The sequence below is a fragment of the Oncorhynchus gorbuscha genome, linkage group LG19 (genome assembly GCF_021184085.1).
Source record: "Oncorhynchus gorbuscha isolate QuinsamMale2020 ecotype Even-year linkage group LG19, OgorEven_v1.0, whole genome shotgun sequence".
NCBI lineage: Eukaryota > Metazoa > Chordata > Actinopteri > Salmoniformes > Salmonidae > Oncorhynchus > Oncorhynchus gorbuscha.
In genome coordinates, this window is record NC_060191.1 from 18,289,240 (window position 1) to 18,302,485 (window position 13,246).

Here is a 13,246-nt window from a genome sequence, read left to right on the forward strand (position 1 = left end):
TGGTTGCTTAGCTGGCCAACTGTTGGATTCCACTTTGTAGCATACTCCTCCGATTTCAACACAGAATAAACAGTCATTATTCAATGTTATAGCCTTTAAAACAAGTGTATAGGATTATTTTATCAGAGTTATTGTTTTCTGGGTCACTGTTTATTTTCTGAAGTGTTGAATCAGTTGTTTGTTTGTAATAGTTATTGACGATCTTCCTGGCAACTACTTTGCTCTGTTGTGATTGGTCAAACATTTGTGATAACTCGTTCTCAATTGTTTGACGAAGCCCATCTTTTAAACGTTTTATTATGCTTTAATATTGCTGTGCAAAGCAGTTACGTACTCTTCATTCAGAACTCATGAGAATGTCATACTGAAAGTAACATCTCAGCTCGGTGGCATAAAGGACTAGGTTTGGAAATTAAGTCCAGCCTGGCTGTGGGTCTTTCTTGCAAAAGACATGTCATCTTAGTTGAATAAACCTGGTAGAATAAAGGTTAAATGGATCAAATGGACAGAAACGGAAGAGTATGTGTATGAAAACATTTATTGTAGACTGTGGCTTACATCATGACAACAGAGCATGTATTACAGTTTTAGAACAGACTACCACATTCTCATTTGCAAATTTTGCTGACCATAAAAAAATTGAGCGCTCATACGTCCAAAATACAAATAATGTAATCAGTTAAGTAGATAAATAACAGTTAACGCTCAAATTCCTACACTTTTTTTGGCAAAGTGCTGTATTATTCCAGTAAACTAAACCAAAGCAGAAGTCTAACACGTAGTAAAAAAAAATGCCACCAAATTTTCTTCACACAGGAGAAAACGGGTTTGCTACATTTGTGTATAAAAGCTGTACATGGGCTGGGTGGTTCACGAAGAGAAGCTACCTCCTGTGTGCATAGCTGATTTTCTTTTGTATGTGTTGTCCCTTTGGACAACAGTTCAAGTTCTTCATTAATTCATCGTCATTATACTGTTTAACCTGGAAGGCACGTGATCCACAACAAATTCAAGGCATAAAACAAAATACAAATCCCTGTTATTATCAAAGAGCTCAGACAGACAGCCGAGGACAAAACAAAATGGCTCCTTCCAGCTTCACACATAAAAAATGAGGACTTAGCCATCTCCTCCATTCTCCTCCATTCCCTTCGTCCTGTTGCCCGTGTCACAACAATGCAGCACAAAAATTGACACGTCAAATGATTTGCAATCGGAGAAATTTGAAAATAAAAAAGACATACAAATACAATGGCTAGGCTTAAATCACTTCACTATAAATCAGTTTACAACAATAGAGACAAAACCACCTTACTGCTTCTTAATGCTACCATGAGTATATCTGAGTATGTATGAGTATGTATGTACTGTGTATTTCCTCCAATAAGTACAAAGAAACAGGTGATATTAGGTCATAATATCAGGTTATCGTAATATTAGGTCATGTAAATGATTGAGTTTGCCCTGGATACTTGACTTTTAGAGGTTTTGTGAAACTAAAATAGGCTATTTGGGTGTTTGAGTTGTCTATGTGCTTTCTTACCACTACAGTGCACAGATTCATGTTGTCAACAAACTTGACCATTTCAGAACACAAAAGTCTCCAATTTGCAAACATTGTTAAAGTAAAGAAGAATATACTGTAAAAGCAAAAACAATAGTAATATAAACTATTGCAAGGTTAGAGTTTGCTGCTACTTTTTTGGTTGACATTTTAACATAATATTACTAAGTTATGTAACTAAGCAAATAAAGAACAGGTCAAAAATCTAACTCAAAACAATGGAAAGTACACATAAAAAAAATACAAACTAAAATTAAAAAGACTAATAGTTTCACTCCATCTTGGTGGGTTATAACAGTCGATTGAGAGAGTAGGAGTTCATTTTCACAGTCCTTGGACAAGCAAACGTTCAAATTCAATTTTATCGAGACGCACACAATTCTTTTAAAAGGTCAATCATTGATCACAAACATTACCACAAGGCAAAGCACACTATGACAAATTTGGAAGGTCTCCAGTATGTACAAAGACAATTAACATCCGTCAAGTAATCTGCATTTTAGTAAAGTGTAAAGGTGATTGACTATGACCCTGAGAAGTGGACTGCAGATTTAGAACAAACAATATGAGAAGATACAAAAACATTTTTTTTCTTCTGTTTTCTCAACATCTGGAGACTAGCGCTATACAACCATGCAACAAATCACACACTAACATAGTCAAACCGCTGCTTACAAACATACCTACGTAGATAAACACTCATACTAACTTCATACTGATATGTAATATACTTTTTTTTTCTTTTAAAAAATATTATGGAATTTTTTTTAAATACATTTTACATTTATTTATTTTTATCTTAAATTCTACTATTATAACAAGGCGTTTAGTGATATTTAACCCAGTATTTGACCATCATTTTCTCAAACAATATTGTGAAAGTACTGAATTACTAAGTTCAAGGCAGGTTCACCCATAGTCAAGAGAGGGGAGGTGATGATTTTGAAAAGTAAGTTGTGGCCATCAGAATGACAAATTACATTAGTTTGCCATGAAGTGAGAGAGGAAGCAATTTCATTGGAGGGGCATGAGAAACAACCTTGTTAAACTGTCCTAATTACAAGTGAAAGACATGCTCCTTTTCTAAATGCCTACTCCTACTCTAAAGACATCACAGTCATTCTATTAAGCCACAAACCCTCTTCTGATAGCACACAACCACTCTATGACATCACTTACAATTTCACTACGACAGCATACAAGCAACTCCATGATATCAATCAATGACATCACACAACCATTCTATGGCAGCATATACAGCCACACTATGACACCACACAACCATTGCAGAGTGGGTGAAAGCGGAGAGTGTCGCCACAGGTGTTATATCTGATTATACCAGTCTCTCCCAGTTGTGGTGGTGGGGATCTGCGGTGGAGTAAAGTGACCTATGGCATTGATTCTAAAGGAGTCCTCATCACGTCTCTTCATTCCAGAGTGGAGGATCGGTGGATGGAGGGAAGATGGAGAGCATGTTGCAGGATGAACTCTTTTTGTGGATCCAGGTTGAGACAGATGGATGAATTGATGGTTGGAGGGTAAGGGATAGGGCCAGGACCTCAGTAGTTGAGATGCCTCTGGCCAGGCTGGTGTAGATAGGTGGTGGTGGTCTTGGCCTGCTTGGCCCCTCCAGTACGCAGCAGGTTGAGGCGGCGCAGGGCATTGCGGGAGAGGAGCTGGTGCTGGGCGGCGCCACGTACCCTTTGGGCCAGTCGTCCATGCTGCTGTGCCTGGTCTAGGAGGCCTGGGACGGCAGCCGCATAGCAGCCAGCATGGAGGCCAGCTCTGCACTGCACTACCGTCTCTGGCCTATAGGGGGAGACAGGAAGGGGGCTGGATTGGTTAATCCATGCTCTTTTTTCAATTTGCGCCTAAAATGAAATACCCAAATCTAACTACTTGTCAGGACCTGAAGCAAGGATATGCATATTCTTGATATCATTTTAAAGGAAACACTTTGAAGTTTGTGGAAATATGAAATTAATGTAGGAGAATATTTTTTTAAATGTCAATTTTAAATTTAACCTTTATTTAAAATAGGCAAGTCAGATAAGAACAAAAAACCCAGCCTACCGGAAGAACAGTGCCTTGCTCGGGATTCGATCCAGCAACCTTTCGGTTACTGGCCCAACGCTCTAACCACTAAGCTACCTGCCACCCCCAAAATATAATACTATACAACATATTAGATCGAACATATATAACACATTAGATCTGGTAAAAGACAATACAAAAAAAAAACACTTTTTCCCCTCTTCTCCATCTTTGAAATGCAAGAGAAAGGCCATCATATAATATTGCTGTTTAGATTTTGGCCACTAGATGACAGCAGTGTGTGTGCAACGTTTCCGATTGATCCAGTGAAACATTGCATTACTGGACAATATTTTGAATCAAATCTGCCCAAATGTGCCGAATTTGTCAAATTATACATTTTCAAGTACATACTGTGGGGCAAAAAATGTATTTAGTCAGTCACCAATTGGAGGACAGAGGAGCCTCTTAAAGAAGAAGTTACAGGTCTGTGAGAGCCAGAAATCTTGCTTCTTTGTAGGTGACCAAATACTTATTTTCCACCATAATTTGCAAATAAATTCATAAAAAAATCCTACAATGTGATTTTCTGGATTTTTTTTAATGATGAAAATTACAGGCCTCACCTTTTTAAGTGGGAGAACTTGCACAATTGGTGGCTGACTAAATACTTTTTTGCCCCACTGTAACTATAGAGAACATACAAAATGATATGGTAATACAACATTTTTGTTTACACACTCCCAGGAATGTCATACATGATGGATCATTAGCGTACACACTAACTTTTACACAGACAGCAGGGGTTCAAACTGTAGAACCCAGTTCCTACATTTGAATATAAAAATGGATTTTATCAAACAAAATTATGCTACATTTTATCTCTGGGTCCCTCAGGATGACAAATCAGAGCAAGATTACTGAATGTAAGTGGTGAATGTATCAAACCAATTGCCGTGATAAAAGTTTGTTGTTGTGCACTCCTTAAACAATAGCATGGTATTTTTTCACAGTAATAGCTACTGTAAGTTAAACAGTGCAGTTAGATTAACAAGAATGTACGTTTTCTGCCCATATAAGAAGACATGGGAAATTCACTAAATGTAGGTGCTGTAACACTACGGACAGTATTTTTGTAGCAACAAGTCCTACCTGTGGCAGGGGGTGTCAAGCGACCGTCGTCCCGGTTCCATGCCCACGGGGTCAACGGGGGGGAGGCAGAGATTGAGGTTGAGGGAGAGGGGGAGGTTGAGGGAGAGTCGTGGGGGAGAGTGGGTGGTGTATACAGACATGCTGGGGTGTTCTATCAGCAGGTTCTCCAGGGGGCTGGTCTCCAGTATCATAGGCTTGCCCCTCCTCCCCCCGCCGAAGCAGGGTGGGGGAGTAACGAACCAGCTCTCCTCTAGAGAACAGGCCTCCAGGCGCTGGAAACCCCCCTCTTCCTCCTCGGGACCCCCATCCTCGGTGTCGGCGGTGGAGTCCAGGGAGGTGCAGGAGGCATAGCGGATGGGGGAGCTGGCGATGGGAGAGGGGACTACCACAAGGTCCTCCTCCTCCTCCGAAGTCAGTTCCACCTCAGACAGGCCGTCACCACAGGGGCTGGAGCAGGCTGAGGCTGAGGAGAAAGGCAGGGACTGGTTAGGATACACCAGCACAATTTACATTTAAATAAGAAATGGAAAGTTTGTTTGCAACAAAAGCATGTAGGGTATGTGTGAAAATGTGTTTTACAACCATTGAGTTTTATAATTGGGGATAAAAAAAAGGTGTAAAACTCCCTGTAGCAAAATGTAAAAATGCAATATGATGGTCTTGAGGTCAACCTGGGTGGGATGACAACTCATATGCAATACCCTGACATGACTTTAGGGGGCAATGTGGCACAGAGAGAATAGCTTTAGCGATCAAAACAAAAACATATTTTCCACTGGCGCATAGGTGTCAAAGCCCTACAGGCACAGAGCAGTGTTCTATCGGTCAGAATAACATGCCTGACCCAAAATACTATAGTGTGTGTGTGTGTGTGTGTGCGCGCAAGAGCTGTCACTCATAGGATCAAGCAGCTTCAGCAACTCCCTCTAACAAACTTTTGCCAAATGCTTTACGGTCTTTCCCAACTCTAGAATGCACCAAAACATGTTTTTCCACTAGCTAACTAACTATCTCAACTCGTGATCCTGCTTAAAAGTTTAGGAGAGAAACTAAGCTTCAATTGAATAAATCTAATCAAGTTAAATGAGGTGGTTTGGCTGGAGCGAGAAGTTGCATTCACTGCATCCCTGGGCAATACAGCATGTCTTGCTTTGAGACTTGGTGGTGTTACTGTAAATAGTGCACTAAAGTCAGAATAATACACTGCCATAAGGGAAGTATGATGGAAAAAGTAACTTGATACCAGATGGGAATCAAAGCCAGCAGATTGCTGTTTGGGTTCCCATTATACTAAAAATAGCCTGCACGGACGTCTGGCCAAAACTTCATTCCTGGCCAAAGTTTAAAGCTGACTGTCTGTCTTTTTTTGGACAGAATCTCTGACAAACAGCTGAGTGTGTGCATGTACATGTTTGTGTGTAACTGTGTTCTTTGTGTGTAACTGTGTTCTTTGTGTGTAACTGTGTTCTTTGTGTGTAACTGTGTTCTTTGTGTGCAACTGTGTTCTTTGTGTGCAACTGTGTTCTTTGTGTGCAACTGTGTTCTTTGTGTGCAACTGTGTTCTTTGTGTGCAACTGTGTTCTTTGTGTGCAACTGTGTTCTTTGTGTGCAACTGTGTGTGTGTGTATTGGATGTGTTCCCGTGTGTGTATGATCATGAAAGGTTTCCTCTCTTTCCTTTTCAGATGTAGTGTGTACAGATGTGTTGTGTTCCTCAGAGCGTGTTCATTTCGGAGTGTGTGGCTGTGTTACGGTGTCTGTGTGTGATAGAAATACACCCACTCCCAAGGACACTTCAGTTTCCATCCTCATCTTTCTCTGTCACGCGTGTCAGCGGCAGTGCAGCCACCTTGTTAACTCAAAAAAATACAAATAGTCAATCTCATCGATGCTGACACACACACCTTCAGGGTGATCCGCACGCTTAGCCGCCAAGCAATGCAGCAGAACCCTAAAACAGCTTACATCCCTCATCACTGTCTCTGTAAGGCCAATTAGAACCTGTAATCCTCTCACCCCACCATCCACCTCGTTTTTGTGTGTGTGTGTGTGTGTGTGTGTGTGTGTGTGTGTGTGTGTGTGTGTGTGTGTGTGTGTGTGTGTGTGTGTGTGTGTGTGTGTGTATGTGTGTGCGCACGTAGGAAGGGGGAAGGAAAGCTGTCTACGCTATTGATATAATAGATTGGCAGTTTAGAAGAAGTAGGAGACTAGCGCAACTTGAGCTGTTAAAGTGTTCTAGGAATACAGCGGGTACACACTAAATAGTACACACTTTAAGCGTGTGGAATCAATCCCTACTGCAAAATAGGTCATGGTACTGCAGTCTGTGCAGGAAATAATTATTCAACACTTTCAGAGACAAAACATCTGACCTCTGCTTACTGCATTCACTAACAGTTCTATAAAACAGACACGTAATAAAGGGTTTATGATACCATGTATCATCTGATAGAGATTCACTGTGATCAGATGAATCATTATTATATCATACTGTTCTATGATCACATAACAGTTTGGGTAAGGCTACAGAGTGCTTGGACTGTAGGGTAATATATCAACCACCTGTTTGTAAAGCATTATGAATGCTTTTATAGGCATTTAAGCATTTACCTGGAACACCTGTAATGAATGATGTGTAAAATGGATTACGAACACATTCTCAGCCTTAATGTATTTCCAAAGGTTGTCGTAAGAGGCCATGAGCTACATATGTAATACAAGTCCTATAACGAATAATGGACATGATAGACAACGCTATGAATGCATTAATCCCAGGTGGTTTGGGTCATAGACTGCTTTACCGACTGGTGGCAATTCTGGAGGGGAATTCTGCTGGGCTGTCTGCCCACACGTCTCACTCCTCAGAGCCTAGAAGGGTAACTCTACCGGGCCTATTTTTATCTTCCTCCCCTCATGCTTTTTTTTGACCCGTTTACAGACATATTGCCCATATACTGCCCCATATGCCTTCCACCACCCTCCCCTCCCCCATACAGAAGTGGGCCAGCAGGATTCAGTCTCTCACACCTTGAATATTCACACACTTGTGGAATATGAGATGTGATGTATCAGGGACAGACGGGGTGGATGCACTCCCTTCCCCCCAATGAACAAGTGTAAGTGTGTGTGTGTGTGTGTGTGTGTGTGTGTGTGTGTGTGTGTGTGTGTGTGTGTGTGTGTGTGTGTGTGTGTGTGTGTGTGTGTGTGTGTGTGTGTGTGTTATTGAGCGGCATTTATATACTGTATATGTGTAGAACCATGTGTGTCTGGGCACACGTGTATGTGTTTTTGTGCGTATGGATACTGGGAACCTTGCCAGGGCTTAGAGTAACATCCTTGTGTCTGCATTTGTGAATGGAGACACAAGGATGTTGCGTCGGTACAAAACGTTGCGTCGGTACAAAACGGTGGTTTATGGAGACAATACGGCACCTAAGGATTGCGTAGCCAAGCAGTTTGATAAGGTCAGTTCTAAGATGCGGATGATATGTATATATCTGACAATATGTATATATCTGACAATATGTATATATCTGACAATATGTATACATCTGACAATATGTATACATCTGACAATATGTATATATCTGACAATATGTATACATCTGACAATATGTATATATCTGACAATATGTATATATCTGACAATATGTATATATCTGACAATATGTATATATCTGACAATATGTATATATCTGACAATATGTATATATCTGACAATATGTATATATCTGACAATATGTATATATCTGACAATATGTATATATCTGATAATATGTATATATCTGATAATATGTATATATCTGATAATATGTATATATCTGATAATATGCTCACATGGAAAAACAAACGCTGCAGCGGCAAATAATCAGTGTTGACTTTTAAAAAGGTAGTGAAGTTCCCACCACGTATGGAAATGATGCTCACTGTTGAACCCATCTGAAACGTTTTGTACATGAATACCAGGAGGTTATGGTGTGTGAGGGGTTGTTTGTGTTTAGAGTGTGTATTTGACTGTTTATGAAGGTTTCCTCTGTGTGAGTGTCTGTGTATGTTCTGAAACTCACCCAGATAGTCCACCAGGATCCACTCTTCATCCTCCTCCTTCTGGCCAAAGCCCTGTTCTCCAGGGCCTCCCCCACTCACCTCCTCCACATCATCCCCAAACAGGACGCTGGTGAGCCTCTGGAACATACTGGGACTCCTTGGGGGGGTACGGCAGGACCAAGGGGGGGCTGAGTGGTGCGAGGACCGGGGTGAGGGTGGGGAACAGGCACTTTGGTCATCAGCTGCAGGTGCTAAAGTGCTTCAATAAGGTACGGATGTCTATCATCTGAGGGGAGCCGTGCAAAGTCTGGTCATAGCTCACCTCGACGTGTGCAAAATTACAAAGGACCTAAGAGACAAAGGGGGAGGGGTAGAAAGAGAGAGAACAATTTGTTGTGATCTTGAGTGACACATTTGAGACCATATACACATGAGCTTATAAAGACCTGTGTGAAAAGGGAGGGGGGAGATGCATGCTAATATCCTTTGGCTTTTGGGCAATTGGCAGGAGGAAAACATGGGTCAGACTGAACTGGAAGGACATCTGTGTTTATTTCTGGGTTACTAGTTTGAGAGGACAGTCCAATATTAACATTCTCTGCCAAAACCAGATTTTCTATATCTCTAATACTGGATAATTAAACATATAAAAAGGTAGTCAGATCATTCACAACTGTCACAGACTTCAAAGATGCACCGTATGTGGTCGTAAATGTTTACAGGTGTGGGTATTATTTGCCTATCTACCATACATCCCTCATAAAGCCAATTATGGAAATAGACCCATCATCACCACCTAGCTGCCAACTGACATAGACACACTAGCCAAATATGTGTGGGCTTAATAGATCTGTAACCTAGCAGCTTGTTCACTGATAGGGGTGGTCCTTTATAGAACACACACTATAGGGGTGGTCCTTTATAGAACACACACTATAGTGCTGTATCTTCACCTAGGGGTCAACTCTCTGTGACCATACAGCCCAGTATTGGTGGTTAAGGATTGACCTTTCTTTGCAATTAGACCTCCAGTCCCACTGACTAGAGTGTAAAAAAACCAGATAGCATTTTCCTCTGCTGATAAAGTGAACTACTACCCCCACACAGACACACCAGGGATACAGCACAGCCTTTACACTCACTTCAGGTCATAGATTATGACCCCTGACCTGAAGCAGGATTAGTGATACACAAAAAAAACATTATTCTGCCAGACAACATTAAATTCCTGCTGTGAAGCCACATTTGTCAGTGCAATTGTAAACTATGAGTTGTATGCATGTACACATTTGAGGAAAACACATACAGAGCAGTCAATAAATAGAGATCTGTGGTTTTGTAAGATCTGAAAAGCTGAGAACTGCAGTGGCTTCTTATTTGGCTTCTTTATGATAATGTTCAAAAAGGACAAGATCGCTGTTTGGTAGACAGTTTGTAAGTCGCTCTGGATAAGAGCGTCTGCTAAATGACTTAAATGTAAATGTAGACATGACACAAAACTGAAACTTGGAAACTGAAACCTGGTCTGCCAGGCAGGCTACAGGAAAACACACACTTTATACAGTTTGTCATGTATTACTTAACGTCAGACATCTTCGTCAGAAGATGTGTTGGCTGCAAGCGAATGCAAACACTTCGTTCTTTGATTCAATATCCTCTTATTTCTAAGATTCAACGAAAATGAGCAGCTGTGCAATGAGGTCAAGGGACTGAGGGCTTTTCTATGAGACTTAATCTACAGTATGTCCAATAGGCAACTGGGTTATAATCCCCTGCACCTGTTCGTCCTCGACAAAATATCGCTTGCATGCATTGTTTCCTTTCCGAGAACGCTGGCTCTATTCTGATAGAAAACAAGGAGGGGGAGATGCGTCGTGATATTGGGCCCATTAAAATGGCAGTATATTATTAGTAACGAAATCGTAGGTTGTGTGAGAGCTCACTTTCTTTTCGTATGTGTTTGGATGGTTGGTTGGAGGCCTGTCGTCGACACCTTGGAACAGAGAACGTTAGTACCGTAACGATTACGTCATATGGATATTCTCCATGGGGTTTCTACCCAGATCAAAATGCCTGATATTGGTTCTGTAATAAAACAAATAAATCACTGAACATATAAATAAATGTTGAGTTATTACATCAAAAGTAACAAAAAACGGCACATTTTGGGTTCAATAACAACTTCGTGGTAGGCTGTCTGATTGCAGGATGGTTTGTTTAGCATTACAAGCAGAGGTTGTAGAGCGTAACCCTACACCTCTTGGGCGGGTCGCAGCTTTTACAATCTTAATCTGCCAGCAAAGTACAATTATGTTTTGTGCATATAAATAGCACCTCCTTCAATAGATCGGGAGACATATAGACCTTGCCATGTTAATACATTTTCAGCAGACTGCCGTCTGCCTGTTATTTGGCAAAAATAGGCCGAGAATCTTATTTTTGGTACACAAAACATTGTTGGTGCATAAAAACAGCGAAAATAGGCTGTGTTTGTGCTAAACCGTTCTCGTGAAAATAATGTCATGTCAACAATGGCCTACAATTGAATTGCAAAAGATTACTGCGTGTTCTTTGAACAACAGACAACAAAGAGACCCCCAAAAAAACTCACCTGCGGCAAGAAAAGATGTGAACAGCAAAGGACGGATATTTAGTGATTAAATCCTTAAGACTTTGAGGTAGATTGTATCTTTTAGAAAATATATATAAAAAAGTTTTCTTCGCAGAAGAAATTAAGTACATGGACCTTTGTATTCGGAGCTACACAGTTCGTTACTTTGTCCGAGCCTTTCCGAGGTCCCAACTGTTCCCTTTGTTATTGTTGAGGCGCTCTAACAGCTGATCCGAGAGACGTAGTTTTCAACAGCCTATGGGAGGGCCCTGTATTAAATATGTAAGCCAATCATACACTGCCGTTGACTCTGACAAACAGTCACCAACGCACGTGACCACCCCAGAGAAAGACAAGCCTGGGCTAAACCCAGCCCACAAGTTTTTGGGATTGATTTTTAGTCTTTCTTCAAACTTGTCAACATATTTGACAAAGCACCCTTATTTCCTATGATGGGTAAAATAGAGCCCATATGTTTCCTAATGTATTTTTTTACTATTTCCCAGCTTAATTTATCAAGCTTTATGGATAACAGGCTATAAATTAGCAATATTATAATATGCGTTATAACCCTGTTATATAACTGTCCATAAAAGGTAAATGAAGCCATCCTATAATATTATTTCCTTCGCTCAATAAAACATCGCCCTGTAGCCCAGTGACAGTCAAATGCTCTAATAATGTGAAGGTGGCATTATCAAAAGTACCAAAACACTATTCAGCACCCATGCATTAGAATTGACCAAAAAAAAGTACAGGAGTGTGGGACCATGTTACAAAGCAATAACAGCTCGGCCCCCTCCCGAAAAAGGAAACATAAAATCTATATGTTTCATTATTGTAACATTACACCAAGTTTTTTTTTTTGCAATCACAAAAATGAGATGTATGTATGTCTCCTCTATCGGGACAGAATGGGCCATTGGCTTCACAAACAAAAAGGATCCAGACAAAGAAAGAGGGGACAAAAAGATGACAATGCACTCAATACAGAGTGTCGGTCACCCGGTGAGGGGGTACAACAAAGCACCCCTTCCCTCAAGCGGTGCAAATTGGGAAAAGGGGCCTGATCCAATGGTACACCAACCCCCATACATAAACCAGATTAAGGACACTTCGGACAAAGGACCCCCTGGGGCTGGTTGCACCAGTTGGTGGTAAATGGGTCGTAACTCTACGTCCGATGTAAAATGTGCTGGATTGTTGGCCCGGTATTCCATTAGGGTGAAAATGGGTCTGCATTTCACAGTGGGCAAAAAGACAGACATATAAGTGTCTTTGTTAATTTCTTAAGTAAACCATACACAACTAACATGTAATAAAATACCAATAGCTAATCGTTTTTGAGGCTAAAAAAACACTCACCTCAATTTGGTTAACATTTCCCCAGCCGTGTAGGCTATCCAAAACGGACATTCTGTGAAAACACAAAAAAAGTACTGATTGATTTATCAAGACGAGTCCCCACAATTGTATCAAAAAAGCGCAGTTGGGGCTACCGAGTGGCGCAGCGGTCTAAGGCACTGCATATCCGTCCTTTGCTGTTCACATCTGCACTCCCTGGTTCGAATCCAGGCTGCATCACATCCGGCCGTAATTGGGAGTCCCATAGGGCGGCGCACAATTGTCCCATCGTCGCCCGAGTTTGTCTGCCATTGTAAATAAGAATGTGTTATTAACTGACGTGCCTAGTTAAAAGGTTAAATAAAAAAATGTCATGCCGAAATTATAGCTGATCACACACACCTATCGCTATTTAAAACGGTTGGATGACTGGGATTGTTTCTGTAACAATATGATCAATGGCAATTAGCCTACTTTACTCGAATATTCCCGTCA

At 41.0% G+C, this 13,246-nt stretch overlaps 1 protein-coding gene across 2 annotated transcripts; it reads right to left on the reverse strand.

The window, feature by feature from the left end:
* Positions 1 to 520: 520 nt before the first annotated feature.
* On the reverse strand, positions 521 to 13,246 carry LOC124005387 (tumor protein p53-inducible nuclear protein 1-like). 2 transcript variants are annotated; one of them, XM_046314591.1, is made up of 6 exons: positions 13,154 to 13,246; positions 12,907 to 13,056; positions 12,773 to 12,824; positions 8,817 to 9,145; positions 4,751 to 5,213; positions 521 to 3,373 (listed from the first exon to the last, which is right to left on the reverse strand). In XM_046314591.1, exons 4-6 carry the CDS (start codon positions 8,941 to 8,943, stop codon positions 3,124 to 3,126), a joined length of 840 nt encoding a protein of 279 aa, XP_046170547.1. In that variant the 5' UTR covers positions 8,944 to 9,145; positions 12,773 to 12,824; positions 12,907 to 13,056; positions 13,154 to 13,246; the 3' UTR covers positions 521 to 3,123. The 2 variants fall into 2 exon arrangements, with proteins under 2 accessions (XP_046170547.1, XP_046170546.1); XM_046314590.1 differs by lacking the exons at positions 12,773 to 12,824; positions 12,907 to 13,056; positions 13,154 to 13,246 and adding an exon at positions 11,408 to 11,703.

Bases quoted from the DNA above. Each gene is read 5' to 3' on its own strand.
- LOC124005387 (XM_046314591.1), bottom strand. From the start codon at position 8,943: ATGTTCCAGAGGCTCACCAGCGTCCTGTTTGGGGATGATGTGGAGGAG. The intron at 5,214-8,816 runs GTGAGTTTCAGA...CTTTCTCCTCAG, and splicing joins GATCCTGGTGGACTATCTGG to CCTCAGCCTGCTCCAGCCCC. The intron at 3,374-4,750 runs GTAGGACTTGTT...CTCCCCCTATAG, and splicing joins CTTGACACCCCCTGCCACAG to GCCAGAGACGGTAGTGCAGT.